This window comes from Hippopotamus amphibius, chromosome 10, assembly GCF_030028045.1.
Source record: "Hippopotamus amphibius kiboko isolate mHipAmp2 chromosome 10, mHipAmp2.hap2, whole genome shotgun sequence".
Taxonomy (NCBI): Eukaryota; Metazoa; Chordata; class Mammalia; order Artiodactyla; family Hippopotamidae; genus Hippopotamus; species Hippopotamus amphibius.
This window is the reverse complement of record NC_080195.1, coordinates 101,765,468-101,783,743: the sequence shown is the minus strand read 5'-3', so window position 1 is coordinate 101,783,743 and position 18,276 is coordinate 101,765,468. Positions and strand designations below refer to the sequence as shown.

Sequence of the window (18,276 nt, the reverse complement as noted above, 5' to 3'; positions counted from 1 at the left end):
AGGGAAGAAAGATCACAGAGGTGAAAGGAGAGAACCAAGCCAGAATGTCACAGAGGAGAGAATTTGACAGAAGATACATGCAAGTATTTCACTTTCTGAGAGTCTTATAAACTCATCTGAAAGTGTTAATGTGTGCAGTACATCTGTAAAGAAGAAAATTATCTCACATTGTCATGAATTAATATGAATGTTAAATTTACTTTATTGAAAAGATGTACAGTCTTATGGTCTTTTTACCCTTTATAGGATGATAAAGGACCTAATAGGATTTGTTAGCCCTAATCATTCCCCTGACTAGCCAAAGGACTTCAGACTAATCATTTAGCTTCCCAGGGTGTGTGATTTTTTTTCATCTATAAAACCGAAGGTTGAAATATATGTTTTCTAAAAGGGCCTTTCCTTTAAGTGCTGACCTCTAGAGTTCATATTTTGTAGCATATTTTATATATTTATAAATATAAAAATTATATTCTTATATATTTTTATATATTTATGAGTATGGAAATACAGGTATATATTTATATAACACTTTATGTCTTTCAGATTCTATAATTGCCTTTATGCAAAATTAGGGGTCAAAATTGAATCTGTAAAGGGGGACTTTTAAAATGATTTTTAGAAAGTAAAGATTTTTTTTTTTAATGCTTGAAATTTATACATGCTGTCAATTTGTTAAGGGACAAATTCTGAAGAAAATTGTGGTGTTTAATCATTGATTCTTAGGTCACCACCTGCAGCACTGATGTCTCTTCTTAGCACTCAAGAAGACTTACTAGAAAATGTTTTGGGGTGTATTCCTGTTGGACAGATAGTTACTATTAAGCCACTGAGTGAAGACTTCTGCTATGTTCTGGGATACCTCCTCACTTGGAAGTTGATACTTACTTTCTTCAAAGCTGCTTCATCTCAGGTAAATAAAATGAGACAACTTTTGACACTTCTGTCCTACGTGTGTTTCTCTGTTACTGTCCTAAACCCTTTCCTTCCCCTCATTTTGGAAGATAAGGGAGAAATGCCTCACATTTTAATCTGATCTTATCTGGCTAATTTCAAACATTCTGCTAAATTTATTTCTGTCTCTGCTTCCTCATCCTCCCACAGGTTCACACACACACACACACACACACACACACACACACTGTTTTTTGCAAAAGTAATTAGTCTCTGGAATGTGCTTGGGTCATTTTTTTTTTCCTAACTAAATGTAGCCACCAAGTCCTTTTATTGCAGGAAACCAGATTTTTCTAATTTAATTTTGTGCTACCATAGTAATAGTATCAAAAGAATTGGATCTTGCTATTTTTTTCCTTTGGTCTACTTCTGACTCTTGTGGAGATGTCAACTAATACATCATTGGAAATACTTGAAAATCAGTGGTTAGAGAAAGAGCTATGAAATATTACCTTACATAATTCAAACTATTATCACTGAATAATGAAAATATCCTATTGTAATTATTTTGACAAAATTATTTTAGCAGCCACCAGATGTCTCTGTTGTCTCATGTTTAAGAAGGAAGCCGGAGCAATCTACTCCATTCTTAAAAATTCTTTTAGACAGATTCCCACTTTTAACCCATACCTTGATATAAATATATACACATAAGCATTTTTGCATTTGTTTATCTAAGGGGAAAATCAAATCACAGAGGCAGCACTGATCTAGATGTTCAAATTATTTTATTTCTTTTCAGTCCTACCACTTATGTTTGTGATTTGAGCTAGTTTTAATTTGCTGTAGGATGTATTTCAAGAGCTCCTTGTTAGGCTTTTATGTTTGTTTCTTAAAATATTATTGGTCTCTAAAAAAATGCAGCACACTGAGGTTTTTATGTGTAAGAATTTTGTTCTTGTTAGCTTATATTCAGAAATTAGGAATATGGCCATGCATCATCTTTTTCATTAGCCAGAGTAGGGGAGGAGGCACAAGAATTACCACATGAACTGAGCTGTCAGCAGATAAACCAGCATAACCCAATAAATAATACTAATTAGAGAAATCCTTAAAACAAACTGAGAATTAAAAAAAAAAAAGTTTGGTCCTTAATCTGGGTTGTTTTTAACTTTCTTCTCAGAAAAGTTAGTGAATCAAATTGAGTTGGAAACAGAGATGTATGTGTATATGTGTTTTATAGTTTTGCTGAGATTTATTTTACATAGCATCAGATTTATTTAAAGTGTACAGTTTGGTGTTTCTAGTATAGTCATAGAATTGTGCACCTATCACCACTATCTAATTTTAGAATATTTTCAACATCCCTCCCACCCCCCCCCCCCCAAAAAAAAACCCTTATCCACCTGCAGTCCCATTTCCTTTCGAACCCCCCAGCCACTGGCAAGCACTAATCTATTTTCTGTCTCTGGATTTGCCTGCTGTGGACCTTTCACATGTGTGGCCTTTTGTGTCTGGCTTATTTCACATAGCATAATGTTTTCAGAATTCATTCATAGTATAGCATGTATCTGTATGGCATTACTTTTTACGTCTGAATAATATTCCATTGTATGACTGTACTACATTTTGTTTGTCCAGGCATCCAGTGGGCATTTAGGTTGCTTCCACTTTTTGCCTATTGTGAATAAAGCTGCTGTGAACATTTGTGCATAAATTTTTGTGTGTACATGTATTTCTCATTTCTCTTGCATTGTATACCCAGGAGTGGGATTGCTGGGCAGTAGACATGTGTTTTTAAAAGCCCACTAATATAGTATTAAGTCTTTTAAAAAATTCTACTTTGCTTCCAACTTTTTATTTTGAAAAATATTTAGATTTACAGAGAAGGTGGATGCAGACATGATGATGCTTTACCAAAAGTATTTAAACATATATCTCCTAAGAAGAACATATTTCAACATAAATGTAATATAAATATTATACTCAAATTTAATTTTGATGCAGTAATCTTATCTAATTTGTATTTAAATTTTCCCAGTTTTCCCAGATGTCCTTTATAGTTTTATTTCCTTCTCTCTTGAGGTTTTAATCAAGGGTCATGTTTGCGTGGGTCTGTCGTATTTCTTTAGCTTATAATTCCTCTACTCTTCTTTCTTGTCATTCACTGGGTCAGTTATTTTGTAGACTGTCTTCCAATTTGGATTTGTCTGATAGTTTCCTCATGATTAGATTCTGCTTACTTTTCAGCAAGAGTATTTACTGCACAGTAGTGATGTATTCTCAGTGTATCACCTCAGGAGCATGGAATGTCATGTGTCCTTTTATCAGTTAAGTTTGGTTACTTGGTGAAGGTAGTGTCCTTCAGATTTCTGCATTGTAAAGGTTCTTTAATCATTTTTTTAAGAGTCAGTTCCAAATCCCATGGCTTGATCTTTGTGTTTGAGCATTCATAGTGTTCAGAAAATGGTGTATTTGTACTGTGAAGAAACATATGATATAGTGGAGGAAATAATTTTAAAACAGGTACAAATACCAAAGAGCTGCAAGGTAAATGTGAACAAATGAAAACTACATTATTGAGGAACAAGCAAGTCTAAAGCACGTCTCACATAGGTACCCATAATACGCCCAGTGGTGCCAGATTTCCCTTTTTTTAAAAAAGAAACCAGAAAAAAAATCCATATTTTTATGTGAAATTTCCTGATTTATAAAACAACTATGAGAAGTCCCCGAGACATTTTGAACTACCAGTTTGTGCTGGAAGTTTCATCATAAAGGGATGCTGGAATGTTTGATATAGCATGAGACCAGCCATAAAAATGGGGTTAATTTTAAGCAGAGTTTTGAAAGATTAGAGATGATGGTGTGGAAGGAATGTGTGGAAGATTTGGGAGGAGAGTGAGTGAATTGTCTGGGGAATGGCGAATGGGTTTTTCTCGGCTCGGAGACACCAAGTGGGGGTGAACTTGTCAGCAGGGAGACAATCTGAGGAAGATGTTAGAGGTATATGTCTAATGAGAGGATGGTGAAAACTGCTGCTGGTTTATGAGGAAGGGGAGCAGTGCCATCAGATGACACAAATGGAAAGTAAGACTGTGGCATATATTTTGTAGGACTCTTCCACGTCATTCTCAGTGTTCAAGAGAATTCATTTTTGTATTGTGTTCTTGTACAATCTGTTATATTTTAATTTGTTCATATCTACTGATTGTCGTGGTTTAATTGAGCTTACTAACAAAAGTTCTTTACTCTCCACCAGCTTCGAGCTCTGTATTCAATGCATCTTCGAAAAACAAAAAGTTTGAACAAATTGCTCTATCACCTGTTCAGGCTTATGCCAGAAAATCCAACCTTTGCAGAGACAGCTGTTGAGCTCTCCAATAAGGACCCTAAAACGTTCTTTACAGAAGAGCTCCAGTTGGGTATTAGAGGTCAGTATGATGTGTGTTTGGGTTCTTTCTTGGAGACTAGGTTCAGGTTAGGTTACGCTGAGGATGTGGAGAATAACCCCGAACGTGGGTCCTGGCTATGAGAATGTTGACGTGCCAGACCTCCCTATTTCTCTAAATAGGGCATATAATTGGCTCTTATGGATAAGGTTGTTAAGAATTTAATTAATTTTTGAGGTTTAGTTTGTTGAGACTGTTATCTTTTACTCAGTAAACAAATATTTGTTATGCGGTAATGTTTTGTAGGCCTGTAAGTAAAGAGTCTTCAATTGGGGAAACAAAGATAAATAAAATTTATTTATTTTTCACTCTGGGAGCTCACATTTTTAGCTGAAGGGATGACGTGCATGCATCTAGCTGTGCCACAGTGTTATAAGTGATTTCCTGAGAATAGGAATTTTTTAAATGCCGTGGAGATCTGAGGATGGGACTTTGTCTTATGACTATTGAGGTAGGATTCTAGAACTTTTGCACAACACATCAGTGAGCTCTGGGGAAAGTACAGGAGGCCAAGCTCTTTTTCATAATTTATTAGAAAAAGAATCTTTAATTCTTCCTCCTCTTTGAAGTGTATGTATTTCATTTTATTTGTGATCTTTCATGTGAAATAAGAGTGCTATTTCTAGGCAGATTTTTCAGTGTCGTTCAGGATCTTCATTCTTTTTACCATTCTAATTGTTCATTTTGAATGTGTGAGAAAAAGGTAATACTCTAGAGTTCTGGTTTCTTTGCTATGTTTGTTTTATGAGCTCTAGCACTAGTGCTAAGGAATTGAAAGTGATTTTCTAAGGAAAATATTAATATTAGTCTGTTATTCTGTGTAAGAAATATATGTTACTAACTAAGAATTTGTTTTTTCTTCAGATACCTCAACTCTTCCATACCATATTCCACACTTGGCTTGTTCAGTCTATCACATGACATTAAAAGACTTGCCCGCCATGGTTAGGCTGTGGTGGAATAGTAGTGAGAAGCGTGTTTTCAATATTGTAGATAGATTTACAAGCAAGTACGTTAGCAGTGTTCTCTCTTTTCAAGAAATATCTTCTGTGCAAACAAGTACACAGCTATTTAATGGCATGACGGTTAGTATTATCTTGAATTTTTTCTAGAAACGTTGTTTCGGTATTGGTTATGCCTATCAGTTGTAGTGAGTATCATCAAAATTGTAGCTTTTGGTTCAGAATTTACAGAAATTATCCACTTTGTTTTATGATTATTGGATATTAAATCTCAATGCACAGATTGAAATGATGTTATAATTTCACTTACCCCCACCAAATAGTTTTCGAACATATATTAGTTAATTCAAAATATACATTGGAATACCTACAGATGCCAGGCACTGTGTGCCAGTCAGCTGCAAAATGAAGAGTTTAGAAGGGTCAGATTCCTGTCCTGCAACAACATACAATTTAATAAAGGGAAAAGAGTAGTACTGAGAATGTTTTTGGCATTGGAAACTGGAAAGTGGCACATTAAGAGGAAGAGTGCTCTGCGATCAGAGTGGGAAAAGTTCACCTGGCTGAGGGGATTAGGTGAGACTTTATGGAGGAAGTTTACTTTGAGAAAGAATTTTGTTATGGGAGAAAGCATTTACTACAGAGAAAACAGTATGGCAAAAGCAAAAAGCTTGAGGATGGGAATGTAATTTCTGTGATTGCCTAAGAAATGATGACTAGCCCTGTATTCATATAGAGTAGGATTCATGAAGGTACACAGAGAACAGATTGCTTCTACGATGAATTGGGGCCATATTGGGAAAGGCCTCAGATAATAGTCTAAAATATTTGGTCCTATATAGTCACTGAAATCCCCCCCCCTTCCCAAGTCATTCGGCTTGTGGGACCTTAGTTCCCTGACCAGGGGTTGAACCTGTGCCCTTGACAATGAAAGCACGGAGTCCTAACCACTAGACCGCTGGGGAATTCTCTGAAATTTTTCTTTTGAGGCAGTGACACTGTCAGAGTTATAATCTGTGAAATTGCTCTGACTGAAATCTTCTAACATGGGCTGTTGGCATGGAGCTTGGGTTCAAATGAATAGTGAGATTCGTAATATGTAAACATTATGAGGAGGGCCTGGGGGAGGCAGTATCAGTGGGAATAGTCCTTGAAAGGGGAGGGACATAAGAAATTTTGTGGTGATTTATTATCCAAACTTGCAACTAGTTAATATCTGGGATGAGGGAGAAGGAAAAGTTTAAGATGATGCTACAGTTTTTAGCATGGAAGTAGGAATGCCAGAAGAATAAATCTTTAAAGGATGATAATTTGTGTTTTATATTGAGTTTGTAATCCTAGTAAGAAAATCAAGATCAGGTATAAATATTCTGGCAGTTGCTGGTTGGCTCTGAAGCTCAGGAGAATTCTGTGGTAGGGGAAGATTTGAAAGACATCTAAATAGAAGTGATATTGGATACATTGGCTTTGGAAGGGAGGGAATAATTAATAATAACCATACTGTTATTGGTCTGTAAAAACTATTTATCATGTGACAAGCCTAATATAATAAAACATACTTTTAATGAGCAGTGCATTTCTTTATGAAATATCTTTGAATGTCATAACATCACTATAAAACATGTCTGGTATTTGAACCTGTTTATTAAATAGCTCATGTCAGATAAGTGAACCTATTTACCCATGTTTTGTTTGAATGAGGGCTGGCTGCTGGCAGTCAACTTGTCAAGATGGTTTCTGAATGAAAGGGAAGAAAAGAAATTTGGCAGAAAAAATATTACCTTCCATATGTTGCAGGTTAAAGCTCGAGCTACTACTCGAGAAGTCATGGCCACTTATACTATTGAGGATATAGTTATTGAACTTATAATACAGCTGCCTTCAAATTATCCATTGGGTTCAATAACAGTAGAAAGTGGGAAAAGAGTAGGAGTGGCCGTTCAGCAGTGGCGAAACTGGATGCTGCAGCTAAGCACGTACCTCACGCATCAAGTAAGTGTCCGCGTACACATTTGTCTCTTAAACTAGAGAAAGATGGCTGATTTACTATTTGAAAGGGCAATACAACTTAAAATATATCTCTTCTGCTTAAGTAGAAATAGATATTATATTTGGTTGGATAAACAGATACACCCCTAAATGATTTGAACCTGCCAAGCTGTTTTAATTTTTAAGGCTCTACAGCCTTTTTTTCTGGTGTTTGAGAAGAAATGACTTTACTTCATTGACATTGTAGATGATATAGAACAATACATGGTAGTAAAGTTTGAGAGGAATCTTTTTATAAGATACAGGACAGATGAATGTCTTCTGAGCTACTTTTACATTTCATCTCTTCTGTGGTTAGAGAAATCCCAGTACTTTCAAAAACCTTTGCCTTTTAAACAAATTGTAAGTCTTCCCTAGTTTTGTTTGCACGTTGTGATGTATCTCAGACATTCTACAGTAAAAAAAAGTATTTTAAAACAAGTATATTCACCAGTATTGTAGAGCTGGAACAAATCGCCGTTTGAAAAGGTGTGATAGTTAATTTCATCATTTTGAGTTAGAAGTTAGGAGAACTGATCCAAGTGATTTAATATTTTAAAAGTTTCATTAAACGATAAGCTAAGACTATAAAACTTGAAAATTGGGGCAGAAGCCTTTCTTCAAGTCTGCCTTTAATGGAGAAAAATTGTACCTGGTTCCTAAAACCTGGGAGGTCATTTTAAAAACCAGTATTCAGGACTTCCCTGGTGGCGCAGTGGTTAAGAATCTGCCTGCCAATGCAAGGGACATGGGTTCGATCCCTGGTCTGGGAAGATCCCAAATGCCATGGAGAAACTAAGCCCTTGTGCCACAACTACTGAGCCTGTGAACCACAACTACTGAGCGTGTGAGCCACAACTATTGAAGCCCGTGCGCCTAGAGCCCGTGCTCCGCAACAAGAGAAGCCACTGCAATGAGAAGCCTGCACACCGCAACAAGGAGCAACAGCCCCTGTTCCCCGCAACTAGAGAAAGCCCTTGCACAGCAGTGAAGACCCAACGCAGCCAATAAATAAATAAATAGATAAATAAATAAATGGTTGTTGGGATTTAAGATAGAAGGAATATATTAAAAAAAAAAGTATTCCTAAAACTTAGAATTATGAATATAGCCAAGCAGATTCTCTTCTCTCCAAATTGTAATACAACTTTAAAATTTGTGAAATTGAGTAAAAATAATATTGGTGGTCTTCAGTGTGTGTTGACTTTTTTTTTTTCTTATTAACAGAATGGAAGTATTATGGAAGGCTTAGCATTATGGAAAAATAACGTAGACAAACGTTTTGAGGGTGTTGAAGATTGCATGATTTGTTTCTCAGTCATTCACGGTTTCAACTATTCTCTTCCCAAAAAAGCTTGTAGAACATGCAAGAAAAAGTTCCATTCAGCCTGCTTGGTAAGTCTAAAGAGAAATTAACTTCTTTATATCTTATATATATATTATGTATATGATATCTAACCTTGGAAAACAGTGGATTTTAAAACTCTTAATTGTGATTAATGGGAGACATATTAAAAAAGATTTTTCAAAATCTGTGAAAGATAATTAGTAACTTACTGAGAATGGTGGCGTCAAAGCCCTGTAATAAATGGATGTTTCTGAAAAAGCTCTCAGTGCTCAAAAAATAGATGGTCTTGTAAGATCTACACTTCAAAGGAGATGAAAAATTTGGAACTGAGAGCCATCTGGCATCTGAGCTTTTTACTCCTTTTAACCATCATATTGGAAAGAAAGTTGTGCTATGTTCAGTTGCCTCACAAGAGGTCTTCCTTATACATCCTCCTGGTTGTGTGCATGAGCCTAGATGGAAAGAATCCCACTGTGGCCTTTGGAAGGAATACTGAGTTGTGTTGATTTTGGAAATGAATGGAGTGGAGCAAACATTTCAGTATTCTCCGTTTTCTTACTTTATCATTTTAAAGTTACTTTACTTTAGATGTATATGTAAAATGACAATTTTAAAAGTTTTTAACATTTAAATAAACTTTTCTTTTTCAGTACAAATGGTTTACGTCTAGCAACAAATCCACTTGTCCACTGTGTCGTGAGACCTTTTTCTGAGATTCCCCCCGCATTGGAATTCATCCCTGATGTAAATCACGCAAAGGCAGTGGATTTGGATTCATCTTGAAGTGTTGATGTGAGGAGGCCAGTGAGCATTACTTTCAAATAGGACCTTCTCTGGAAAATTATTTTGGTTGATGTAATGATCCTAAAATCAGGTTTACTTATCTTTAGATTGCTTTGTAAATGTTTGGAAACCTTTTCTTTTACATAAGAATATTACATATTGGAGAGAAAATATTTATATTAATAGTTTAATCTCTTTGTACATTTAAAAATAAATATGGAAAAACCCTAAATTACAGAATTGAAATCTGTGACAGCATTGTACCACTGTATTATACTGATAAACCCATTCAGTTTCTTGATCCATGCTTTAGAACAGTCCAAGTGACGTAAATGAATTGGAAGGGTTGATTTACCTCTACAGATATTTTATTGAGAGGGTTGATTTACATCTACAGATATTTTAAGACTTATTTATTAGTTATGACAACAAAATTGATTAGTATTCTGATATTTGTAGATTATTTTAATGATAAAATGACATTAAGCTATTAACATAGCTTATCATAATTTAAAGCATGCTCTGAAATCCTGTATAAAAGAGTACAAACTGAACTTTCAGGTGCCTCCATTTATCAAGGGTTACAAAATTCAGAGAAGTTCATGACACTGATGAAGAAGAATTTCCTTGTACTAGTGAAATTTGAATTGCAGACTTGTCAGTGAATTTATTACTCAGTTGGAATGAGTCTCCAGTGGGTGAGAGTTTGAGAGAAACAGGAGTTAGATTACTTTATTCGTGAAGCAGAGTGGTAGTTATTCCTCTATCAAGAGGGAAGAAATAAACGATTTATTTCTGAAAGTTAAGAGTGGTGGAAAAAACAAAAAAATATTAAAATGTTGTAGGAGGCTTTCAATTTTGTAAGCAAATTTTGCTATTCTTATGGTCAAAGTTACACTAAATTAGAGAGTTGAGGGGAGCTAATTTTTTCTAGCCTTAGAAGTGCAAGTTAAGAATTTTAATACTAAGTGAAATTCAGGATAACAGACTGAAGTGGGGTGGGTGAAAACCTGCCTTTTGCCACAGCACTATTGCCCTTAAAAATTGTGCCCAAGATATAAAAGTGTAGAAGTTTGGAACTTGGAATAATTTTATTGCAGTCTTCCATCACGTGGGAGATATTAGCATATCTAATAGCAAGGTTACTTGAAGGATCTGCTATCATCTCTGTTGCAAGTGTTTAATTGGCAAAAAGCAACTCATATTAAATAAAATTATTGCTTACCATCAACTGGGTAAAATGGTTATTATTGAAATAGTATGAATGTGGTCAGAGCATTGTAGTGGAGAGTGAAGTATTACGTGTGAGTTAAAGATCTCAAGTTGTATTTGTAGATCCAGTGTCCTGCCCAGTTTTGTCTTTCTCTTAAATTTTTCTCTGTAATATTTATTATCTTATAGCCTTGAGGCTCAAGGAGTCAGTAAGTGAAGTACAGATAGCAGAATTCTACTACCTCTTCTTAACCCCTTTCTTAAAATATTCTCTATGTCTCTGACCTTGTAAACCCAAAGGATTGTGTTACTCCTCTGTGAAAACTAAACATTTTTCCGTTAAAAATTATTTTATAATAAGACTTTGTTTATAACTTTTCCAGTATTGGTACGTCTTGGCTTCTGACCCAAACCCTAAGTAGAAAAGAAAAGGGAATAACAGAGCGTTGTTTTTCCACATTATTATTTAGGGCATCAGGTTCTTGGTGAAACACTATAATTAAGTGGGATACCTACCCTTCATACTTAAGACTCTTAGCACATTTCTTTGAGACTTTTAAATATAAATGTAAAGCTTGTTATTGTTTATATGCTAAAGAAAAAGCTTTCCAAAATAAGACTGCAGTTCAGAATATCACATTAATTAAAGTTTATTTATGTAGCTTTGACAACTCAAGAACATCCCTTAAAATTCTAGCATAAGGACATTTTAAAACTGCATGAGATTCAAAGCCCATTAGCAAAATTATTAATTTTAAAACCTTAATGTAAATTGCAAATTTTAGAATTTATTTTTAACTCTTATTTATCCCATGCTGTAATGTATGTACATAAGTTTCTGTGGCTTAAAACAATGTTATTACTTGACAGATTTTTGTGGTGTGAATAATTAATGTTATTATTTGATTGTTATACCATATGTGCCCATTAAAATTCTTTTTAATTGCAAAATATTTCAAATATACATGATAATAATAATATAAATGCCCTTGTACTCTTCATAAACTATTTTGCCATATTTGCTTCGAATTTTTAAAGAAATAAAATGTTACTCTTTTGTACTCTTCCCTGAGGCCATCTCCTCCTTCCCTCCATAAAGCTGACCCACTATTCCGAAATTGGTGTGACTCCTTCCCACTTAAGATTTTATACTTTACCACGTGTTTGTATCCATAAATAATATATAGCAGTATTTTAAAAGTTTATGGTATCCTATCATAAGTGTTCTTTTATAATTTGCGTTTTCATTCAACATAACTGCTGTTTAGTATCATTATATCAGTTTATGTACCATTTTCCTCACTATTGGTCACGTCAATTGTTATTTTTTGCCATTTTGAACAGTACTGCAAATGTACATTCTTGGTAATATTTTCTCATGCAAATGAAATGTGCTAAATATTTTGGACATATGCCCCAAATGGAATTTCAGGTAGTAGATACTCTATGATTTTACACGTATGCTTTGTGACTTTAGATGTTGTCAAGTTGCTCTTCAGAGTGGTGTGCAAATTTGCGCTCCCGGTGGCAGTGTAAGAGAACTCTGGTTTCCCTAGGTCGTCACTAAAATGCTTAGTCTTATCACTTTTAAAGTTTTCCTCTCAGAGCTGTGAAATAGTAGCTCTTTGTTTTAATTTATATTTCCCTGGCTACCATGAATCTCAGCTTTATTCCATATATTTATTGGTCATTACTTTGTGAATATATTATCTATATGCCTATTTTTCTCACAGATTACATATATTGATATTATTATTGATCCTAATGCTTTATCTCTTACAGGGATTCTTCTAGTAGGTGGCTTGACTTTAACATGGTCTGTGGCTGTCTTTAAAGAATTTTGGGGGTTAAATTTAGTCAAACTGATCATTCTTTTCCTTTATGATTGAGCCTTTTCTGTTTAAAAAATTGATTCCTTCCCTGAGGTTTAAAAAAATTATTTTATATTTTGTTCTAAAAGTTAAGAATTTCAAAATATACCTAACTCACCCAAAACTAAATTTTGTGGCTTTTGGAAGGTAGAAATCCTACCCCATATTGATAGCCAGTTTTCATATTATTTATTAAATAGCCCACCCATTATCCATTGACTTTGTAGTGCCTCCTCTCTTATATTATCAAATCTCCTTGTATGCGTATTGGTTTCTGGCCTCTGTATTCTATTCCATTGGTCTATTTACCTGTGTTAATTCTACACAAATTTTTTTTTCTTTAAAAAACAGCTTTATAATTAATCTTGAAGAGTAGGCGAGTAGTATTCTACTCTTGCTCTTCTTTAAGACTTTTCTTGGATAGTCATATCCTCTGCTATCCAAGAACTCTCTTTCCCCCTGCTTGTTTACTCTCTCGGCCAATTTGTCCTTACTATAATGAGTTGTCTTATGAAAAAATTTGGCATGTGTCCATCCATCTTAGATTTTATCTAGTGGGACCAGGAGGCTCTTTTGGCTTTGCCAGATTTTATATTTAAGGTTTTATAGTCCAATTATTCTGTTTGTTGGTTTGGTTTTCAAAATTAGAGGCAGAAATTTTGTGTATTTATGATGGAATCTTTGAACCTCTCCATGAATTTTTCTTTCTGTTTTATAAAAGTTGCTTGCAAAAGGACTTTGGGCCGAGTGGAGTGTTTAGTATGGGAGTCAGCTATTTGCAATAGCTTTGAGAAAGTGTTGTTTTTTTTTTTTTTTTTCTTAACTGTGATTTTTTAAGGACAACAACTTCTTTGGGTAGCACCAAGGCATCAAACAATTTGTATATTTGTTGTCCAGATTTTATAGGGGTACCTGAGGAGGTTAAGAAACCTCAGTTTCCATGGCATTTCAAATTTATGTACTATTTCAGAAATAGTGGGTACAGTATATTGATTTATTGTTTTAATAATGTTAAGTACCCTATAGAAGACCGTAAGTTTGACCACTTCAGCCTGTCTGGTTAAGTACTGGATACTAAAAACTCTGGTGTAGTTATTGTATAGCCAGATATTATTGTTCCTTTTCATTCTTTAAGATAAGACCCATTAACAATCCACGTCTATGAGAATCTAGTAGCGGAGTATTCAGAATGTCTATTCAGGGCCTGGACTTCTTGAACTGCAGAATCATAATCATGGGAGTCTCTTTCATCAGCTAAAGTTAGGAGAGTTTCTAGATTTGAGAGGGCATACAGTTCTAGTGTACAGTTGATGGTAAAATGAGAAGGAGAAAGTGAAAATGCACATTATATAGTATCATCAGATTTACTTTTGCATATCGATCTTGTACCCTGCAACCCTGCTGAACTTGTTTACTAGTTCTTTGTGTGTGTGTGTGTGTGTTTATGTGTGTGTGTGTATTCGTTAGAATTTTCTATATATAAGATCTTGTCATTGGCAAAAGAGATAATTTTCTTTTCCATTCTGGATGGCTTTTATCAGGCATCTGGCTAGAAACTCCAGTGTTGAATAGAAGTGGTGAGGGCAGATATCTTTGTTTTGTTCCTGATCTTAGGGGGTAAGCATTCACTCTTTCAGCATTGTGATGTTAGCTGTGGTTGGTACAATCAGATTTAAAGGTGAACTAAGTACAAATTATGAAGATACTTCAATTAATTAGTTTAGGCTGCGGTTGCTCAATACAAGAGAAAATAAGCTATTGGATCAAAGGATAGGCTATAAGAGGCAACAAATTTCTGATGTATGCAATGCTGTTGAAAAACCATTAGAGCAGAATTTCTCCACCTCACTGTTGGCATTTTGAGCTGCGGAATTGGGGGGACTGTCCTGTGCATTGTAGGTTGTTCGGCAGCTTTCCTGGTCTCTATTTACTAGATGCCAGTGCGGTTCTCCCAGTTGTGAGATCCAAAAATGTCCAGACATTGCTAAATGTCCCCTAGGTGGTAAAATTGTTCCCAGTTGACAGTCGTTGCCTTAGAGCATGGACTAATGTGGCACATTCAATAGAAATATAATATGAGCAACATAGGCTATTTTAAGTTTTGCTAGTAGCCAAAAATGTAAGAATAGGTGAAATTTTAATAACGCAATTTGTTTAACTTCGCTTTCAAAATACTATTTCAACGTATAATCAATTTAAAAAAATCTAGATACTTTACATTCTTTTTTCATACTAAGTTTTTGAAATCCAGTGTATTTTAAATTTATAGCACATTTCAATTTAGATAGGAAATTTTCATCAGAAATACTTTATCTGTATGTAGAGTTCAGAAAATTTACTGTTAAAAAAGTAAATTCATATACTCAAGTTTTTTCCAAACACACTTAAAGGTTTTCTAATAACTGGATCTATTTTGAAACTTTAATTAATTAAAATTAAATAAAAATGTGAAATTTAGTTACTTAGTCACACTTGCCACATTTCAAGTGATCGTTAGCTGCATGTGGCTAGTGGCTATTGTATTGGACAGTGCAGGCCTAACCTTACATGTACATACAAAAAGAAATGTTTTTGATAATCTAGGAAGACTCACTCTGGACCCTTAAACTCAACCACAGATACTTTTACCTATGTCTTGAGAGTCTTTTGCCCATAAAAATCTGGGATCATAGCTTATCCTTCGGTTAATTTTTGAATCACACATAGTGTAGTTACATGTCAAAATCAGCTGTACTTTGGTCACACATAGCATTTTCCAGAATTTTAAAAAATAATTGTGCAGTAAATTGACACTGGCAGTTCCATTTATTAAGCAGAACCTTACGTATTTAATGGTTGTATCAGGCGGATAATGGTCCCAAAATAATAGTTATAGGTTATTGGACATTTCCACTATTTGAGTGGTTCTAGTACTCTGAGGGATCTGCTGCTCTGTGGTACTAGAATAATTAGTAAAGTTACCCATATCTGTATATTGTCCATCTGTATTTGTAGATTTCTCCCTAGATGTCTAGAAGAAGGTCGGGGAATTGTTAAGTGCTAATGTTTCCTAGAATACCATTACTACAGAGGTTTTGGATAGTTGTCCTGTTTCTTAGCCATTACTAGACGTTAATTCTTCACCCAGACCTTCTGCTTATGGTATTAACCATGGTTGCCCATTTCTCATAGGCCAGAGAAACTTTTGGTCTTGTTTTTGCTTTGATTATCAGTTGCTATATCTTGAAGTTCAGAAGTTTGTTTTGATTTCTAGATTTTTGAAATGTGTAGTGCCATGTTGGAGATCATCTAAATTGACATTTCTGAATGAATCTGTGCCCTGGGCAGTGAAAGCTTTGCCTCCTAACCATTGGACCACCAGGGAATTCCCAGCTTACAAAAAAAAAAGCCAAGCCTGTCTGTCTTTACATTAGTTCTTGAGGATACTCCAGAATATTGTTTGAAATTTTTTCTGTGTTTGTTTTTGGATTCTGCTACTTATTCATCTTTCTTGTTTGTTCATAGTTTTGAATTTTTGTTGTTGCTGTTGAGTTGTTAAAGACTTTTCCTGAGGGAAAGGCATCTGAAATGGCCTCAATAGTGCATTTCCTATTTGCTTACCCTTTCAGGGTCATTTCTTGAACTATGAAGAGCTAAGTTACTTAAACCATCTTCTAGTTTTTATGTCTTTTTGCTGTTGCTTTTATCCCTTTTGCCCTCACCGGAGGGGCGGACAAGTAAGTGAACTGGTTGATGCAAACCTGGTAGTCGAGAACAATAAATATCTAACAAAATTCTGAATTCTGCACAAATTTGTCTTCCTAAGGTTAAGAAAATTCTTGATTAAGCTCTCCACTTGACTCTAGGTTAAGGTTCAAATATCAGTTTCTTTAGATCTATATTCTGGTCTAATAGTTTTGAAGGGATATGTATACTGTAAATGCTCTGTATTAAAAACTTTGAGGAAAGGATTGTTTTGGAGGTAAAAGAAGGTGCAGAAGGATAGAAGGGGGTTTAGTGGATGATAAAGATACAGCTGGGTAGAGAAAAAGGTGCAAGCAGGGTGGGTTTCAGAAGATTTGAATGGGAATGAACTAGTATTTCTTTGAGAGAGGCTTTCTAAGAGTCATTGTTTCATTTTGAGGCCTCAGCCTACCAATCAAAAGTTAGCTGTTGAATACTTTAGGCTTTTTTTCCCCCTAATTTTTCTAGAGCTCCTTTGAAATGTATTAGTTTTGATATATCAGAAGTTCCCTATAATAGCTATTGTGATTCTAAGACATTTTTAGCAAAAATTTGCTTTTATCAAGTTAAGCACAAGAGTTAGGATTAGAGTGAAAATTGTGTCAGGAGGAGGTTGTGCCTTTGACATAACCAAGTCAGTGACAAACAAGAAAAAGGCACTACGTTAGTCAAGTGTGTTTGTTAATGACAGATGAGGTTCTTCAGCAAAGCAGAGGATAGGAAGGAGCCATATGATCAGTGACCCCAACAACTGAGCCTGAAATATGGACCAGAGTGAACTTCTTTCACAAATTGCCAGGCCTTGGGAGGACTCTTAAGAGGATCTCATAGGGGACCCAAAGCAAAGTTTGACCAATCATTTTAGCAGCCAGTTTTCATTAGCCTAATGAATCATTAGTCTTTAGGGCCAACTTGTGTTGATTTGGAGATTTAGCTTATGCCTCCATCTGTTCCCTATGAAGCACTTCCTTATATGTGCAACAGACACAAGGCAAGAAGGGACAAAATAAGAGCACGTAAGACAAGAATTTGTATAAATAGATGGACATGAAAGCAAACCAAGCAGCAGGTCTGATTGTCACAAAGACAAAGTGTACTGAGTAACCTTATACAAAGATCTATTTGTTTAGAACTCTTAGATAAAATAAATTCAGCAATTAGAGCTTAATGAATCTAGTCAAAGTTCAGGTTGTTTTTGAGAAACTCACCTGGCAACAGATATGAGGACTATTGGAGTTTGCGTCTCAAAAGGCCACTGATCTTTCCTGATGGTCCAAGGGTCTGTTGGGATACTGTCAAGTGAGGTATTGTAAATAATCTTGATGTGAGAATTGTCCAAGGAAGAGATCAAGATTACCACTTGATGTCTGAAACATAACCTGTATTGCTTAAGCAAGGGAGAGTTAATGCTGGTTAGGCCTGTCATTTTGAGTAAATCCAACTGCTAATTTTACATAAGATTTTTGACTTGGGTGTTGTTTTGGTGTTGTGTTGGTTACAGAAGTGGAGTGGGTTAATCTCACCCTTACAAACATGGTTATTCTGGCAAGACCTATTGGCCAGCTGGCTTTCAGAGATTTAGTGATAAGTTTGTTGTTGACTGGTTGACCTTCAAAAGTGTGAGATTGTCACTGAATGATTGGTTTCCAGAGGCAAGGTTACTGAATCAGGTTATTGTTGATTAAACAGATTTTGAATTGGTTGTAATTTGTTACTGGCTCTAGAACAGTCAGTCTTTCAAGACTGTGGAGAGAGAGTCTTTTTTTATTCTTAATAGATTTGTTAGTTATATAGTTTTTACTGGATTTACTTTTTTTTTAATGAAGTGAAATCCACATAACATAAAATTAACTATTTTAAAGTAGATAGTTTAGTAGCATTTAGTACATTAAACAGTTACTCTAACCTCCCACCCTACCCCTGGTAACCACCAATCTGCTTTCTGTCTCTATGGATTTACCTATTCTGGACATTTCATTTACATGGAATTGTACAACACGTGAGCT

At 35.0% G+C, this 18,276-nt stretch overlaps 1 protein-coding gene across 6 annotated transcripts in view; it reads left to right on the top strand.

Moving 5' to 3' along the window:
• Nucleotides 1-11,787, top strand: part of LTN1 (listerin E3 ubiquitin protein ligase 1) — a 51,859-nt gene extending 40,072 nt beyond the window's left edge. For 2 of the 6 annotated variants that reach the window (XM_057697058.1, XM_057697056.1), the window contains 6 exons: nucleotides 724-910; nucleotides 4,154-4,325; nucleotides 5,208-5,428; nucleotides 7,103-7,297; nucleotides 8,561-8,728; nucleotides 9,332-11,786. In XM_057697058.1, the coding sequence (XP_057553041.1) occupies nucleotides 724-910; nucleotides 4,154-4,325; nucleotides 5,208-5,428; nucleotides 7,103-7,297; nucleotides 8,561-8,728; nucleotides 9,332-9,394 (1,006 nt within the window). In that variant the 3' untranslated portion in view covers nucleotides 9,395-11,786. Of the gene's footprint in view, nucleotides 1-723; nucleotides 911-4,153; nucleotides 4,326-5,207; nucleotides 5,429-7,102; nucleotides 7,298-8,560; nucleotides 8,729-9,331 lie in introns of those variants that run through there. The other 4 variants (XM_057697057.1, XM_057697061.1, XM_057697059.1 and 1 more) reach the window with 4 other exon arrangements.
• Nucleotides 11,788-18,276: the final 6,489 nt, after the last annotated feature.